The following is an 18,934-nucleotide window of genomic DNA, read 5'->3' on the forward strand; positions in this document are numbered from 1 at the left end:
GCTGAATATGAGCCAGCAGTGTGCCCAGGCGGCCAAGGCATCCAATAGCATCCTGGCATGTGTTAGGGATGGTGTGGCCAGCAGGAGTAGGGAAGTGATTGTCCCCCTGTACTCGGCACTGGTGAGGCCCCACCTCGAGTACTGCATCCAGTTTTGGGCCTCTCACTACAAAAAATACATTGAGGTGCTGGAGCATGTCCAAAGAAGGGCAACAAAGCTGGTGAGGGGTCTGGAGAACAAGCCTTATGAGGAGCAGCTGAGGGAGCTGGGGTTGTTAGCCTGGAGAAAAAGGAGGCTGAGGGGAGACCTTATCACTCTCTACAACTACCTGAAAGGAGGCTGTAGAGAGGTGGGGGTCGGTCTCTTCTCCCAAGTAACAAGCAATAGGACAAGAGGAAATGGCCTCAAGTTGCACCAGGGGAGGTTTAGGATAGATATTGGGAATAATTTCTTAATTGAAAGGGTTATTATGCATCGAAACAGGCTGCCCAGGGAAGTGGTGGAATTGCCATCCCTGGGGGTATTTAAAAGACAGGTAGATGTGGTGCTGAAGGACGTGGTTTAGTGGTAACTTGGCAGTGCTAGATTAACGGTTGGACTTGACGATCTTAAAGGTCTCTTCCAAACAAAACGATTCTATGATTCTATGACTAGGGGCTCTTCCTGGAGAATGGCTGCTCCAGTTTCCAGTAGGCAGTTAGTCCCCCACACAAGGCAGAAAGGTTTCTGAACCTCTTGGAGGAACTCCCAATTGGTATTTCCAAGAAGCGGAAGTATGTCCAAAGATAGGTGATGCTTACGCTATTCAAGGACCTTTTCGGCTTTCCATAGACAGAAGGTGGAATGGCCAATAAAATGTTCCATAACACAGAAATTATGTTCAGTATATAAATGGGGGTTAGCCAGGGGGTGGGAAAACCGGACAGTGAGAGTCACCTATGTCATTATTATTGTTATTATTATTTTTCCTTTTCTGTTATTGTTTCTATTAAACTATCTCTATCTCAACCCACGGGGGGTTTTTTCCCTCCCTTTCCCCTCTTCCCCCCCCTTTCAGCAGGGGGGGTGTGGGGTGTGTGTGTGCGAGTGATCGGCTGTGTGGTTATAGTTACCGGCTGGGGTTAAACCACAACACACACACCCCAACTAACACATTTGTAAGATCTCTACTACACAAGCAGCCTGCAACAGACTAACAGAAAATATAGCACATCCCAATGTAATACACACAAAAATATAAATATTTAAAAAAAATAAAAACAAAACAACAAGAAAAACCACAAAAAAACCCAACACTAAGAATTTACAGCATCAACATACACATTGAGAAATTGAGTTAAATTAAAAGAGAACCCCCCCCAAACCCTCAGAGGAAACACCCGTTCTCCCTGTATCAGCAGCCACCGGTACCTTTCACTGCTGGAAGCTTCCCAGGAAGCAGTGATGAACTGCATTTGGGACTCTGTCCACTTTCACTTTCTAGATGTAAATGGACCAGCATGTCAAAGACAAATATTCCCACCAGCTCCTGCCTCCCATACATCTAATGTTGCCTAATTTCTACAACAAATTCAAAACACAATAAAAAACCCAAAATCTAGAAACCACAATCATTGCATGAATAGTTGCAACATTTATGCATTTATTTATAAATATCAACACACTGAGGACAAATAACTCAGGGGGAATGACAGACAACCCCAAAAACATTCTGCAAGATATTTGCAGAGAGAGGAAAAACTCTTCCACCAGCAAAGTTGCAGATGCTATAGAGAAGCCCCAAAAGTCTCTGTTGCCGCACTTTCACATCCCCCATTGAACCAAAACAGCACAGGAACCAGGCTCCCCCTGCACCCCAACAGCAGCCATGGGAAAGAACCAGCTCCCCTTCCCTATGACCACCTCCTGCTCACACTTTGACAAGCACAACAAAGCCCTCAGGAGAAAGTAAACAGAAAGCAAAACTGAAAAAGGAAACAGAAATTCTGTCTACATGATGATGACGATGAAAGGAAAGCTGTGGCACCACATGCTGCTGGCCACCTAGCAGCACCCCAAGCACAGTACCCACCTGCACCGCCAAGCCTGACCAGGCTCCTGCCCAGCATCACCCACAATCCCAAAGCAATGCCTGCGGCACAGCACCCCAGCGCTCCTGCTCCTCCTGCCAGCTCTCATCACCACCATTGCCTGCCACCACCTTCATCCCATGACACCACCTTCCCCTGGGACAGCCTCCAGCTCCTCCAGGCCATCGCTCCGAGCCCGCCACAGCCCTGCCACCACCAGCACATGCCCTTCCCCGACACCCTCCTCTACACCAATCACCCACAGCAAGCCACTGCCCTCCCTCTGCATCCTCCAGCAGTTCTTCGCCACCCTCAGCAGCCTGAGCACTCCCCACCACGGGGATGCCCAGGCACAGCACCACCTCCTCAACCAGCTCCAGCACCACATCCAGCAGATCGAGCAATGCATACCAGCCAGTGTCATGCTCTTTGAAGGCCAAGGGCCCCACAACCTGCTGCTCATCATCAACAAATACTTTGAGTGCATCCAGGACTTCCTCTGCACCCACAACCACAGCCCCTGCACCTGGGACCACATCCACCTCAAAGCTCACATCTGTTTCCAATGCCTCTACAACCTCAACCTCACCCGCACTATGCACAATTAGCCCAACGACCCCAACCAACCCACATGGCCCCACCCACACCACCGCCACCACCACCTTCTGGACCACCACCCCATCCCTTTCCTTCCACCTCCCCTGACCGATGGCAAGAGCCACTGCAAGAACAGCCATGGACCCTGAGCCTCCACTGACTACTCATCTATTTATATAACTTATTCTATTTATTTTGAAAATGTTTTTTATCTATTCATTCACCTATTTATTCGACAGAAAATAAAGACCTGTTGCAAAAAGCTTGCCAGCACCTCTTGTCTCAGAAGCACAGGAACGAGCCTTTGGGGTGGGGGGAAATGACCTCCATTCAACACTTACTCCTCCAGTCCCTGCTCCAAACAGGGCTCTGCAGATCCCATGCTCACTCTTCTCTTTGGCACCTCCCCAAGGATGCACTTTCCTCAACCTCTGGAAAACCTCTGACACGGTTTAGCCATCGTCATCAGAATCATCTCTTCAGTCCTTATCTCCTCGACATTTTCCACCTTCCATGCTGGTTTAGGCCGGCTGATGAAGGAGAGGCACGGCAGAGATCACTTTAATTAGGCTGAGTTCAGCTACTCTTGCCACTTCAGGCATTTTTCATGACAACTCTCTCGTTGCACTGCTTGAAAACACCTTACAGCACAAACTATTCCAGGGCAACACAGACAAGGTATGAATCCTTACATTTTCTCTTGTTCAGCCTTACTCTTGGACTAAATGGTCAGGTTAATAAATTTTTTTCTCCATGTGCTTTACTGTATTTATTTTAGATTAAGTATTACCCATTCATTTTTTCTCTCCATTTGCTGTCACTACATGTAAATAACATCAGTAATTCTCAGCTCCTGGCCCCTGAGAACCAAACCTCCCCACCAAGAGGCATGCTCTGCTCCAGCCCCTGCATAGCCCTGTGGTACATCTACATGGAAAAAGTACTCCTGCTCAGAGAGCATCAAAAAATTGGGTGAGCAGATGGGAAGTGCAGGCTGATAGAAGTTGAACAGCACTCCTAGAAAAGATTTTTGTCTCCTACCAGCATAACCATGTCTCTCCTGGCCCCAAAACTGAAAATATTTTGTCATTTTGGTGTTCTGAAAATAATCCCATTCATTTCAGTCAACAGTTCTTCCAAGAATCATGCCTTCATTAATGTGCTCAACTTTTTTTTTTTTTTTTTTTTTTTTTTTTAAAAAATTCAGGATGTGCAGCTGGACAGGGTTTTATCTGGGACATCCCTGTACTCACTTTTGACTACCTGACTCTGGCTGTCCCCACACTCCACATGGAAGACCTGGTACTGACTTGGACCTTTAACTATGACATTCATCCAGTGATACTTCTTTTCCAGATCACTGCTCATTGCTCCATTTCTGCCTCTACGGATACATTGCATCACTTAATCCTGTGACTTTTCTCAGTTACATACTACCGAATTTTCTCTCCAAGTTCCTTATCCTAGTTTTCTGAAAACAAAATTCTTTACCTTTCCGCAACTGAGGCTGAGGCTCTGTGGAATAATTACTAAATTGGCTAAAAATACAAAAGTACAGCATTGTTCACACATTAAGGAAAAGTATAAAATCAAGAGGCTTCTGAGGTAGAAAATAGCCACAGCTGGCATGAAGGACACATCTGTGGTTCCTTGATAAGGATGCTTGTGAAGCTACATGAGGTACAGGACGGGATGCAATTATTCCACAGCTTTACCTTATGATGTATAGCGGATATGGGAATGGGATGATACCATGAAACAGATAAGCTGCCAATTAGCTGCCCGCTCTATACTCAGAGCCAACATTTTGTCAAATTTTGATGAAATGCTGTCCCTTGTGCGAACTTTGCTCATTATAATGTCATTATAATACCAAAACACACCTCCAGCCCGAAGGCTACCCGCCTCCAAGGTGCGACCACTCCTCCTTGAGCCTGCGCCCTGAATTTCTCATGAACTATACCTTTAATTGTGAAGCGAGAAAAATTTACACCAATCATGATAAAAGTATGTATGACTAAAGTCACTCAAACTCCACCTTGAAGATAACAAATAGTATAAAAATAGCCCGAGAGAGGGGGGATACCCAGGGAAGACACCATCGCAAAGAATTCCATCACTGAGTTCTGGGATCAGTCGACGGGCTGAGCCTCTCTTCCCCCCCCGCCATAGGGACGCCTTTGGGTAAGACTTAGACTATACCGAGTGCTTCCTCGGGAAACTTAGAAATTTCTCTAGAGAGTCTCTTTTCTACATTTAGAGCCAGGCTGTATCGTTTATAACTTTGTCGCGCATTTTGTATATGTAACAATACTTCCATTTGCACGTGCTTTGCAGACAGTGTATTTATCACCGGCAATCCTAAGAACCTATATATCTGTTGTTTAAATAAACTGCGCTTTTATTAAGTAGCTAGTCATTTTGGTTTCTCACTGAACACCACCAAAGACTCGAGAGTGGCCGTGCTAGTTCATGAGCGCGACTAGACTGAAGGTGCAGTCCACTATTAGTGTATCCAAATCGTAATAGTTTAATACATATTAAACGCGATTGGACTGATAGTGTTGAATTGGGCATCACTCAGAATTTAAACCTAGCCGCACCTAGCCTCCCACCTCGGTGAGGAGTGTTAGAACGCAAGGGGGTTTATTTTCTGCCAAAACCACTTTGCTCCTTTCACGCAACAGGCTCTTTGTGAATCTAACTCTCAGCTTCTCTCACATGCCATTTACATTCTGTATCCAGGTAAGGAAGAAAACTTTGTATGCTCTCCCTCCTGCAGCTCACCTGCATTTGTTGCCATGATGCATACGCAAAGATCTCCACCTACGAGCACCTCCAAAATCTGCCAGATGCACCTACTGGCTGCCAATTTGTACACTTGATGTTCAATCCTACCTCTTGGTAAAAGAAAACATTCATGCACAGTTTTCAACTAGATTTGACAAGAAGTCATGCTGTTGCTACAACAATTAAAAATTTCTTCGCTCAAAAGCACAGAGCACACTTGCTTCTGTTTACAGAATTTGCAGATGGACGAATGCACGATGCAACAGTTGCTCTATATCAATTTACACAACCTAGAGAAACTGTTTGTGGATATTTAAAAAACAAATATAGAACATAAGGATAAGCTCTTAATCACCATCAAATGAACTAATTTGTGTTGCACAAATGATCAACGCTGAAGAAAACTTGCTTAAAATTAAATAAACCAAGCCATTTACTTACCATTGGCAGCCTAGATTGAAGCATCTGGAGATCATCATAACCATAAATCTGCTTAAAGACAGATAAAAATAAAACATCATTATAACACTTTTCTCTGATGGTGACCAATTTGGGGCTTTAAACAGAGTTTGACCTAGGCCCAGTCTATTTTAAAGGTGTACACATTGTGCCATCATGGTGCGCTGTAGCATTTTAAGGCTAGTAGAGCTAAGCTTAAAATGGCTTATCACTCTGATGTTGTTTCTTGGTGACAGCAGTCCTCTGAGGAGAGTACAACTGTCCCATCTTCAATACTGTTTTCACAGATGCATCATTCATCAACTTGGGAGTAAGAGCAGCCACTGCCTTTGCTTCAATCATTACTTCTGAGAATAGCAGGATTTAAGATTTAATGACTATACCACAAAGCAACCTATGGTATCCCCTCGCATTCAGTGTGATACTGAAAAATTATTAGAATAAAGTTTTTGATTCAAAAAAACAGATAACCAAAAATATTTTGATCCTGGTCAGACATCAAAAAGCTATGTGCAATCCTTTCAAAGTATGACAGACAGGACACATAGCACATTTCAACCATTATTATAGTAAATCTATTCCAGTAACATAAACCTGAATGACTAATTTTACTCAAAGGGCCTAAAACCTGATACCACTGAAAACCATAGCAACACGCACGTTTAGCTTCAACAGAAGCCAAATTGGGTCTGTACCAACAGTTCTGCAGTTTACTATCAACAGTAAACCCTCACTGAATACATTTCACATTCTTCAGCATTTGGAACAAGAATTCCAGGTGCAACACGTGCCAACAGAAATGCCTTGCACTAAGGGTTAAGCAATCAAGGACAGGAACAATTAAATTGCTTACTGGGTAGGCAGGCAGAAGTCCTCCAGGTCCCACAATATACTGGTTATGCAACAAGGGCGGTACACCTTGGGGCAGGTTTGGGGGAGCTTTGCCTGTAGAATCAAAATACAGACACTTCAACAAGCCTTTAGGAAAAAAAAAAGGCTTCAGCATTGAGACAAGATAGGTCACAAGCCCTGGTGGCTTCACCGTTATAGCCTGGTAAGGAGGAGAACTAGGCAAAAAAATTTTGTGCTGGTTGATGAAAACATTCAAAATAGCCTTAAGAGTTTAACCATGCCTCAAGGAAGGGGAAGCACAGGCTACTTAAGACTGAAAACAGTCCCATCAGAGAACAGTCTGATTTTGTTATTTACTTTGTCCAAAAAAATTACAAGAATTACAGGAACTTTTCCTTTCCTCAGTCCTCTCCTGAAGGCAAAATTCAGGTATTGTTCTCAGTCTAAGAGAGCAAATTCTCTCCTTTCATTTTCTGCTCTGTCACCACATTCCCCCTTATTACCAGCAATAGACTGTAAAACACAAAATGTTGCCAGCATACTTTTTGTGGGTGACTTACTGCAGCTGGGAATAGGAAAGAGAAGACGACTGAAACAGTTTCAGTTGCCTCCATGAAGCAGTGCTAGGAAGCAGAAGAGTTAAAAAAAAAAAAAAAAAACAAATAAAAAAAAAATGCACTTTGGCCAGTCATCAGACACTTCATTTACAAGGTATTGGAATGAGAAAATCTTCTGTAAGTAAGTTTGATCTTAATATTTAAATCATTCACTATCCTCCACAGGATTTCCTTTTAGCAGAAAAGCAAGAGAGTAACAGCATTGCTTCCGCTTCAGTGCAAGAAGCCTCCCCGTCTTCTCTCTTTGTGGACCCTTTTTCTGAAGTGCTATTTGCTATGGAATGACCCAGACATCAGACACTTTTTTCCTTTCCATAGATGTGGCAGTAGGAATGTGGCATATGATAATGAGGACACTGCAGTATATTTTGATACTGCCAAATGTATTCAAGTCACAGAGAAGACTGAAATTAAAGCTAATGTGAACTCATAGCCAAGAGCTGATCACAACCTGGAATAGAAACCAGGCAAATCTCCTAACCCAAAACTTCTGAAGTCAGAACTGCTCTGGTGTCTATTTATAAAGCTCTTTGGGGATGGAATATGCTATACAAATGCCACATAACACCCTAAAAAATATTTCAAATACACAAAACCAGGCAACTTTATTTTATAAGCCAGCAAATAAAGCATTCTGAAAATGCTAGTCAAGAGTGTGGATTTCTTAGCACAGTTATGGCTGGTGAGATGCTCAACTGACAGCCCTCCTGACTGAAGTCCTCTGTCTATCCACGTGATCTGTTAATATTGCAAACCTGAAGACACTAAGGGAGCTGCCCGTGTGGTAGCAGCTGGTATAGACACACTGGTAATGCTCAGTCCAAGGCTGGCTGTAGTGTTCATACTGCTTGCCATGCTGACAACCGAAGAGGTGGTGCTAGTGGCTGAGGTTGAAAAAGTTGAAAAGGTCGTTGAGGGCTGGAGTGAAGTTGTGTTCTCAACACTAGTGTGCTAGAAAGGAGACAAAAAGAATGAGGATCACAGAGCAAATAAACCACAGTGGAAGATGCTGGGGGGGGGGGGGGAGAGAGAACACAAAAAACCCCGCACAACACAACCAAAAACCAAAACCAACAATCTTTTAAGTAACAGCAGCACATGCAAAAGAAAAAGATATGCGTTATCTACGTACCAACAAGCAACTAAGTTGCATGCTTGTGATTTTTAAGTATTCAAAGAAAATTATTACACAAGAGTTAAATTCAGACCGCTATATCATCACAAAGTTATACCACAGTAACTCAAACGTCAATCCATTGCGTTATTTCTTGCCCTTTGCTTATATACTCCTTTAAGCTAGTACTTGTTATGTTACATTAACTCCTATATTCTTCCAAAAGACAGTATTTGTTTTCGAAATACAGGACACTGCTATCGCGATTTCTTCAATGCACTTGTAGAATTTAGAAGACTGACTCTGTTGTGGAGCACTGCAGTTTTAATGTGGTAAACTGAAACGCAGACCAGATGTATTACAGGAACATGTGAGGATAAAGGAGTTCCTGGTTTGAATCCAGCACAATAGAGTGCCTTAGCTGTAAGTTGATCACACTTGCAAAACAGTGTCATCAACATACAGAAGCCAAAACAACTCTAACAACAGAAAAGAAGGACATTTGAATAAGTGTGAATTTTTAAGTTACATGTTCAGTAGGGATGAAGCATTAAAAATCAAAATACAGGCATAAAGAAAAGCAATAACCTATCTGTGCACCCTAGCTGGGATTGTACAGAAGTACCCCATCACAGAACAAGGCAGTGTCTCTCTGACTTTCGTCTGTGCAACCTCATTTAGAGCACTGTGTTCAATACCATTTGCCTTGTTATCTCAAATGCATTAAATATACAGGTGACACAATGTCACATGGCAAACTCTAAAATCATCTGTCATGAGGCATTTGTCATGACGTATCATTCCATCACCTGCATTTTGCCAGCTAACCTCTCCAGTGGAGACTGCTAACAGGCCACGTTTTGGAGAAGTTTAACAGCCACTTCTAATGATTTTTATTTTTAATACAATTTGTTAAAAGAAATTTTTTCTTTATTCCATCTCCCCTTGCTGGCATGAAAAATTCTTCTACAGTTGTGTGACTGGGAAGGCTCTGTAACAGCTATTTCTGATCTAGTACAAATCACAAGCGGTAAAGACTTCTTTTACCACTAGAGGGCTGGCAGCCCTTCTTCCCTGAGATAAGGCTCGTTTTAGTTCTTAGTGTACTGTGACACAATGAACTTTAAGAGAGGGTCTTAATCATCAGATAAACTGACTATATGCCAAACATCTGTTGAAACGCAAATAGGACTTACTGCATGTGATGTGCTTGAAGACAACACTGAGGCAGGGGAGAGGCTGCTCTGATGATTGGAAAGCGAGCTAGAAAGAAGTTACAAAGAATTAATAAAATTAATTTTTCCTAGAACATTTGTAATATATACATGTATGTATATATACACATATATACAAACACAGAGTAGGTAGTAGGATATTAGTTAAAGAATAAAAATTGTAGGCATACGTATATACATACACACAGTAGGGTATTAAAGAAAAAATAAAAAATTAAAGAAAAAATATTAAAGAAATTTTTTCTTTTAACTAATATCCTACTACCGTTTAATGAAAAAAAAATTGAAGCAGAGACAACTATTACTAACAAAAAGCACCTAAAACACCATTCATTTGTATTTATCAATTTACTATATTTTTAGAAAAACAATAGTTGCTTCGGGAATTACGTAGCAATAACTCCAAGACATGTAAAGTCCAAAACCAGAAGGTTCACACAACACATGGCTTGTTTCTCATTCTTTCCCTGAGCAACTGCTGCTGCTGCCTGCCACAGGGCACAGGTAATAATTAGTTGAGGCAGTGCTTTGGTTTGACTCACTATGGTATTTCTCACATAATCTGCATAACATTAGTTCAACCAATTAGAACTGCGGGGTATTTACCCCATAACTCTGCCAAAAGCCCCAACACACTCTCAAAAGACAGGGCTCAAAAACAAACAAAAAAACAACAAAAAAAACCCAGCAAATGAAGAACATCCGTGAAAGCCCAGAAATTAGACATACTACTACAGAATCTGGCAATGTAATAAAGGCTGGTTCGTACCACTACACCCCACCAAAAGTAATTTCCTCTTTGAAAAGATGAATCAGAACTATCAGTTCAGTTTTATACATACACTGGAAAATATGAAAATAAAGAATCCCTTGATGAAAAACATCTGCAGATAACTTTGTTTTAGGAAGGAACTCTGCTTTAGCATCATCTTTTTTCCCTAGCTGACCAGGCCTGTGAACTTTTGGCAGTAACAGCAGCACCGACATTCATCTGTAATGCAAAGGATCTTTAAATGTCTCCCTGAAAGGTGACTGAAACTGGTTCTTAAATGTTTACACTGACAAAAGTTATACCTTACATTCAAGGTCAAGAACATAATTTACAGTACAGTATGGAATAAACAAAATGAACACTGATCAAAGGCAAACAAAACAAAGCCATAAAAAATATGTATGGTTTGGTGTTCAAAAAGCCCCTCATGTGAAATCAGAAGGAAGAGAGATTCTAACCATAAAAAAAATATTTTAGTGTTCTCTATGGAAATAGCCACAAGAAAATGCAGCAGTTTTCATAACAAAGCTGCAGGCTAAATTATATGCCCTAATTTAAGGGCAAACACTTCTGGCAGCTCCTTGAGGTGTGGGACCAGAATAAATCTTGGCAGTTTCATTGCTTAATTTTACTTTGACTCTTTGAAACCATTCCCTGTCTGCAGGAATTACAATGACATCACTTCAGGCAGCAAGGAAAGATATGGTTCAGTACAACATACAGTTTTAAACCACTCCCTCGTCCACTCTCCCCAGCTCTTCTAATAAGCCTTAATTGACCATCTGACTACAGTAGAGACACAGACAAGAGCCGTCAGCACAACCAAGTCAGACATGCTTGGAATTCAGGCATCATGTTTTCAGGTGCTTGGTATCTGTCTAACAGCATCAATCCTCCAACTAAAATTTCTACCAATGTACACAGGTTTTCAACAAACAAATGTGGGGAGATGTTTCTAATGTGAATGGAGTAATTCTTGTTATTTGACACATTTACCATTTTATTCAACAGAAAATACTAGTGTATTAAGAGAATCAACCACATCCTAGCTATGAAACAGAAAAAAAAACCCTGTGATAGCCCACCAAATTAGTTTCTTATATTAACAAATACAGTACAAAGGTGAGTATTAAAATATAACTCAACCAGTATAGTCTCAGATGTCACCTGCCTGAGGACGAAGCTCAAGTAACAGGCACTGAAAAAAATCAGACAGATAGTGCAAATGAGCTAAGCTGTGCTAAATGCACTTCCAGGAACACCAATCCGATATTTCAAAGTGTCTTAAGGAAATGTCTTAGGAAAAAGAAAAAACACACACTGTCCCTGTGGAATTATTTCCATTTTTTCATTTTAAGAAATACAAATATAAATGAAACTACAATATTTCAAAATTAGCCAGGAAGTAAACTGTTAAGGAATGATTTTAAACATATGACACTAAACAAACAGCAGGCACTGTGGACAAAGTTATGATCTAGTTAAAGATGTCCCTCTGATCTAGTTAAAGATGTCCCTGCTTACTGCAGGGGGGTTGGACTAGATGACCTTTAAAGGTCCCTTCCAACCCAACACATTCTACGATTCTATGAAAGTAGTAAAAACAAAGTGGGGGAATCGATTTAGCTGGCATGACTGAAGCAAGAGCCCCTTGAAACACAAAGCTGTTTATATACCATGAAAACTTGAGGGCAGCAGCTGCTCTATCATTAAGAGGTAGCCCATATTTCACAACCAGAAACATCCTGGTCTCTTCTGAATCGCTCTCCTAATTCTAGTTAATGTAAGAAAAGAGGACCCTGGTGTCTGACAGCCCCATACGCAATCACCCTCATGTTTGCTCTTTCCCCAAAATTGAACCCCTTTCAGTTTATCACAACTCCTACTGTACCTGCTTAACTGGGGAAGCGAGCTGCTGGCCAAATCACTGGACTCAGGCAAGCTGGGCAATGTTGCCGCATGCTGTGATGTTGAAGGCAGAAGCGAAGCAGTGGTGGATACCACATTAGGCAGAGAACCAGCAGAAGGTAGCAAAGGAGAAGGCTCTGTCTTAGGCACTGGAACTGATGAAGTAGCTGCAACGAGTTAAAGGGAAGGCATTCAAAGACAAATTTCAGCATACCTGACATCCCAGCCTGGATCCAGGAACACAACAGTATTCTCCCCATGGTTTACAAAAACCTGACCATTAAGAACCAACAACAGTATCAAGCAATCTATCTATTAATTAAAATTCAAACAGCAACAGAACTATCATTTTTTCCCGTTTTCACCTACAATAGATATATAATTTTCACTGTTACATGTGTAGTAAACTACAGTCTTCTGCACTTACCTCCCACTATCTGGATTACTAACTTTTACTTGCAAATCAATCCTCATTTTAAAATCCCTCACATTTGGTTTCACAAACCAAAGACATTTGCGCTTTTCAAGGCACTGTACAAATCTGCTTTTACCTACAGCTCTACTTCTTCGTTCCAACCTACACAGCACCTTTGATGTTTGAGACTTGGATCACTGGAGTACAAGGGCACATACAACTTATCAGTTTGGAGAACTGAGTCAAATGTGTAATGCAGTAGAATAAAAGAAGCTACAATAAAAGGCCACAATTGAGCACAGCATTAAGCACTTCTAATGGCTAAAGAGTTGCCAAACATTGTCTGTCTTTATTTGACCTAGATAACAAAAAGCATTTAGCATTAATATTAATTTTTAGGCTATACAGAGTAGAACTTGTTTACCACATGTGCCTTTCCAAAGGATCACTATACTGTAATAAGACACTGAACAACTCTACTGCCCAACATAACACCCAGCTGTTTCTACACTTATCTCTTGTCCTCCAAAGATAATACACAGAATTAGAGGCACTCACCCACCAATAAAACTCAGAGAGTTGAGCCCTGCCTGCCTTCTGCTGGACCATGCTTCCACACCACACCAGAGACCACTACTCAGTGGATCATCACTAACTTGCAATGCACGTGAAGACAGTCTTGGAATGATCACCAAACAAAAGTCATATATGTGCTTGGAAGTTATGCATCACAGTTTATTCACGTTATTGGTTTGGTTTCCTCGCTAAATGACCCAAGTCAGGTAGCTGGATTGGGTGCTATGCAAACAGAAATCAAGAAGTCTTGGCCTTGGCAATAAGTATGAGGGTAACTGACAGAGAAGGAAATTCAAGTGACAAACAGAAACATAGTTATGAAGAAGGCAACTATATCACCCGATGCCTCCTGGAAAGATACATATAAAAATAAGTAAATAACATTTACAACTCAATACATTTAGAGCAGGGTTCCCTTCTTGGAGTAAAAGCAGATGTCCTCAATACAAGGGACAGAATCACCATCTTCATTAAGATTTCTTACAAGATGCCTGAACACGATGTGCAAGACAAAACCAGTAGACAAGTAGGATGGTCAGAATTATAACACACCAGCCATACTTTGAAGTAAGGGTTTAGGAAGCACAAGATCTGGATATTAAAGGAAAACAGCAGCAAAGATGAGAGATGAACAACTAAGAATATTATCAGCACATACAGAAGGGAAAAGGTCAGTACTTTCAAATGTTAAGAGAGAATTTCAAAATAGTTTGGATACATGAAATAGATACATGGAAGAAGACTGATTCCAGTTTATGTGCTTGAAATACAGAAAAAAACAAGTGTTCTCAAAAGAGAACTGGCATAGAAAAAGGGACTAAAAGCTGTTATAGAATAATTACAAAAATATTAGGAGTTCTCAGATCTTTGTTTTCCATAGCAAAAAGACAAGTCCTGTAGTGAATTTCATAAATTGTTTATTAATTCTGTACACAAGAGTAAGAAAGTTTTCCACTTGAAAAATTGTTTTTATATATAACAATCTTTTAAATGGTAACTCTTTGGGCATATACACTCCTCCTGCTCATTTAGTAATGGTTTTAAACCGAGGCAATGGTTTTAAACCGGAAGAGGGGAGATTTAGATTGGATATCAGGAAGAAATTCTTTACTGTGAGGGTGGTGAAGCACTGGAACAGGTTGCCCAGAGAAGTTGTGGATGCCCCATCCCTGGAAGTGTTCAAGGCCAGGCTGGATGGGGCTTTGAGCAGCCTGGTCTAGTGGGAGGTGTCCCTGCCCAGGGCAGGGGGGTTGGAACTAGATGATCTTTAAGGTCCCTTCCAACCTGAACCATTCTATGATTCTATTATTTAAATTGAACTTGGCACTAACAAAATACTGTTTACAGATCTGAATACTCAACTTCTTTCTACTCAGAAGTATATAAAAAAAAAAAGGCTGCCCCACTAATGACTGAAGTGTTGGAATTCCAAAAGATGTTAATTCACACTGCTGCCCTTGAAAACTTCCACAGAGCAGCACATAAAGGTCAGAAGAGTGAATACTATAATTATTTTAACTCCAGGAAGAGAGCTGTAGGGGTGCTACACGTAAAATACTACATTAGAAACAGGCAAGATGAAGGTAACAGCAATGTCCGTATCAGAGCCAGTACTGTCTTTATGTTACTCCACTGCAAGGCAGCAAGCTAACCGGCAGAGGGAGCATGTTAGTTACCCTTATTCCCCACAGGGTTGTGACAGGGCATAAGTAGCACTATACCCAGTGAGAGGTGCATCCAAAGAATGTGACTTTGTTTTATTACAGCTAAATGCTACTCACAGCTTCCCAATTGAGAAGTGGAAAAATTGCTAAGAAATTTGATAATATTTTTTAATTTTATATTTTATTTTAATTTTATATTAATTTTTGGCAGATAAATTCAAAAGAAAAAGCAGCTTCTCTAATTCCAAGACTCCTTAGGTTTGTAGATTTAATAGGGCTGCTTTCACGTTTCAGTTTTAGTCAAGCAGCAAGCAGTATATCCTATGCAAGTATAAAATACTCAAATGGATCAGCCAAAAATTAACCAGTGAGAACAATATAAAACCTTAAACCAGATGTCACTGCTACAGTTGTGCGCACAGCAAGTAGTAAGGAAATATCAAAGTCCTGTGCACAACCAAGCTTTTTAAACTTACTGTCAAGAGTTGCCTGTGTCCTAACACCACTGTGCCCGTTCTGTAAACAAAGGAGAAATTAATGAATAAATCATCTTAGAGGTATATTAAATTTTCAGACTGAATCACAAATTGAACACGCTTCACGCAAAATTTTACATTCATTCTAAATTGAAAGACAAAAAAGGCAGAAAATTAACTTTTTACTGCCTTTAACAAAACCACATAATAAAGTTGTCTCAAGTGCAAGGTGTTGTGAACATACAGAATCCCATATACTGCCCATACTATGCCCATCAGCAGGAGGACCTTCCCATTCAGGCTTACAATGATATGAAAGAAAGAATTGCATTAACATATAGGAAATGGTTGTGCTTTTGATCTAATGCAACTCACAATTTTAACTATCCAAGCTACACCGAGACGCCATTTTTTTTTCCATTGAAAGATAAGACTTGAGAAGCACCAGTTGTTTTTTGGATAATGCTGGAGTACAGAAGTGGATAGTTTATGCTTGATCCTCACCAGTACATACGAGCTAGTGCAGAAGACAAGTGTGACTCAGCCATTACATAACAAAGGACAGAAGTAAATAAACTTACAAACTCTCACAAGATCCTTACACATTTTAATAAATTAAGTTCTCTTAAAACAAACCTACATTCCATATACAAAGAGAGTAGGTGCTTTTAAATATCTCCCGAGAGAGATCCTCTGTCCTAGATTAGACCTCTCCCTATGCTTTTTAAAATAAAACATGAAACTAATTTCCACTGCTGTTTAAATCCAGCAAGAGTAATACTGGAGGGGCCACAAACAGTTTGGGATCCATTTGCTAGGTGCCATATAAATTTAACAAATAATATACCTTTGGAAAGAAACTGTCAAGTTATAGAAAAATACCATGACACAGTTCCTTTTTTAAAAGCTAAGCTTCGGAGAAGGAAACTCAACTAGAATGTTGTGTTACTAAGAAAAAAGGTCAAACAGCAATTTAAGATGTCTAAACTCATAAAATCAGAGGCTCTTATATTCCAAATATAAAAAACGTCTACACAATAGGAAAAGAAAAAAGAAATAGAAGAGTGAGTGGACTTGGGAATAAAAAAACCACCACTTGGCTTGGTTAAAATATTAACATTGCAGGTGTTGTGGTTTCAGTAATGCAAGTTTAACAGGGATAAGAATATTTTACCTTTTTCAAGGTCTTATTTCTGAAAATGCACTCACCGTAACTGCAACAGGGGTTGATTCAGATGGAGCCATGGAGCTTTGGTACGCTATCCTACTGTGCACAGAAGTCTGGTCATAGGAGGAAGTTGTCATTACTGGGCTAGTGCTCTGGGATGAGCAGGTCAGACTAGAAGAGGTGATGGTAGAGGTTGTGTAGGTGGACTCCTGTACTGTATTGGATATTGGCAAAGAGGTATTCAAAGGATCACTGGAAAAAGTAAAAATTATTTATCATCTTGGTAATGACATCTCAAACACCTTCATGAAAATATCAGCTCCTATACAGTTATCTAGAACTACCTTAAACACGTAGTCAAATCTACATTATTTATACTACAAAAATCTAATCATGAAAAAAAAATACATAATTTTGCTTTGGTCCCCAGTAATCACTGCTTCAAAACCATCAGCTGCACTAAGTACCATTCACCTTCCTCCTGCCAGCCAAACCAAAACAAGAGTTTACACACAAGCACTTTTCAGTCACGTTATTTCCACCTTCTCAAAGGATAAATTAATGATCGTAATTTCTCTTTTTTTAAACAATTAGATCCATAAAGCCTAGTATATGATGAGAAACACCTAGTCTCTTTTTACAATAGAATTTACAATAGAACAGTAGCAGTCTAACAGAATGAACTATGCAAAGAGGAAAATACTTTAAAACATGTAGGAGTTTTACTTTCTAAACAGCTTAAATCATTTACAGAACTAGAAATGAATATGAAGGTTTATTTTTACTAGTATTTCCAAAATAACTTCAGGAAGCTTTTTACTGAAACCAATTTTTGAATGAATAAGGAAGAAAAAAAAATGGATAACTGGTAAGTTGACATTTATCATTGGCTATTTTAGCATTTCAGTAAGAGCTTCTGCATACTGGAAGCCTGGCTTCTCTTCTCATCCCATAGGAGCATCAGATATGTAATCTGGTGCCAATTTACTGACACACATATATGATATACAAGGGTCATTTGCCGTGGATCAAAAGCAGAAAAATTCAGGTTGTGAGGAACAAATCCTCAAACAAATTTGAAAATCAGGACAATTAAGCATGAGAAAGCAAGTCTATAAAGGGTAGCTTATTATAAGGTTATTTACATTCATGTCATCTCCAGCTTCACACCAACCCATCCAGGGAGATTTTGATTATCATTAGAAAATAAATTTCTCCTTTAAGATGCCATCCACAGAAAACACTCAGCCTTACAAGTCATTGTATTTCCCCCTCTCATTACATGGTAACTGTGCCTTGATGTTTTTGGCACAAACTTGACCCCTTAAAGAAGACATGTAAGAATGCACAAGGGGAACTCACACGTACTTTACAGATTTTGAGTACAAGCAATTGTTGGTTGCCTGGCTGGTATTCTCACTGCTTGAAGTTGATCCAAACTCTGGGAGTGCAGGCTCTGATCCAAACTCCAGAGCTCCAAACTGAACATTTAACCCTGTCACATCTGCCGATCCAGGCATCTCCACTGCAGAGGCAGGAATCTTAAAGGAGGAAAAAGCAGCTATAATTCCTTTGCATGCACTATCTGTATTAAAGATATCAGTAACTGACACCCTCTCCTCCCTTAAGTACAGGCTTCTTCAGTTACTGCCTCAGCTAACTAGATCTGCAACAATCCCTGACTTTACATCACATAAATTAACTACATGCCTGTAACCTGAAATTAATTCATTGATTCTGTGCCCTGATCTGGAGCTGAAGGAGTAAGCCATACTATTCTACAATATCAAAGTATCATCTGTGTCCATCCCCCTTCAGCCAGCATTCATATTTTGGCTACTAAGTCAATACAGAATCACTCAGTAACAGTCATTTTCTATACAGAGCAATCTGATATGTGCTCGGAAAAGACAACATCACCGTATTTTGGAGCTAAAAACTATCCAGCTTAGAATTTCCTGCTTTATAAACAAGAAAAAGACCATGCTCTTTGCTCTCCTCCTCCTTAGCAACTTATATATAGAATAGAATCATAGAATCATTTAGGTTGGAAAAGATCCTTGAGTCCAACCGTTAATCTAGCACTGCCAAGTCCACCACTAAACTATGTCCCTTAAGCACTACATCTACACATCTTTTAAATACCCCCAGGGATGGCAACTCAACCACTTCCCTGGGCAGCCTGTTCCGATGCATAATAACCCTTTCAATGAAGAAATTAT

General features: G+C 40.3%; 1 protein-coding gene and 1 non-coding gene across 8 annotated transcripts in view; both read right to left on the minus strand.

The window, feature by feature from the left end:
* The window catches only part of LOC128901946 (ubiquitin-associated protein 2-like), a 131,528-nt gene that overhangs the window by 30,089 nt on the left and 82,505 nt on the right, over positions 1-18,934 (minus strand). For 5 of the 7 annotated variants that reach the window (XR_008463554.1, XR_008463553.1, XM_054184133.1 and 2 more), the window contains exons 14-21: positions 18,081-18,253; positions 16,754-16,964; positions 15,545-15,584; positions 12,397-12,580; positions 9,695-9,761; positions 8,140-8,335; positions 6,769-6,860; positions 5,898-5,948 (exon numbers count right to left, since the gene is read on the minus strand). Coding sequence is in view for 4 of the 7 variants with exons in the window: in XM_054184133.1 (XP_054040108.1) it covers positions 5,898-5,948; positions 6,769-6,860; positions 8,140-8,335; positions 9,695-9,761; positions 12,397-12,580; positions 15,545-15,584; positions 16,754-16,964; positions 18,081-18,253 (1,014 nt within the window). In the remaining 3 variants the exon portion in view is untranslated. The remainder of the gene's footprint in view (positions 1-5,897; positions 5,949-6,768; positions 6,861-8,139; positions 8,336-9,694; positions 9,762-12,396; positions 12,581-15,544; positions 15,585-16,753; positions 16,965-18,080; positions 18,254-18,934) is intronic. The other 2 variants (XR_008463555.1, XM_054184134.1) reach the window with 1 other exon arrangement.
* Positions 18,560-18,644, minus strand: LOC128902141 (small nucleolar RNA SNORD121A). The gene has a single exon (XR_008463647.1). It is a non-coding gene; the product is annotated as a small nucleolar RNA SNORD121A (small nucleolar RNA).

This window comes from Rissa tridactyla, chromosome W (assembly GCF_028500815.1).
Source record: "Rissa tridactyla isolate bRisTri1 chromosome W, bRisTri1.patW.cur.20221130, whole genome shotgun sequence".
NCBI classification, from domain to species: domain Eukaryota; kingdom Metazoa; phylum Chordata; class Aves; order Charadriiformes; family Laridae; genus Rissa; species Rissa tridactyla.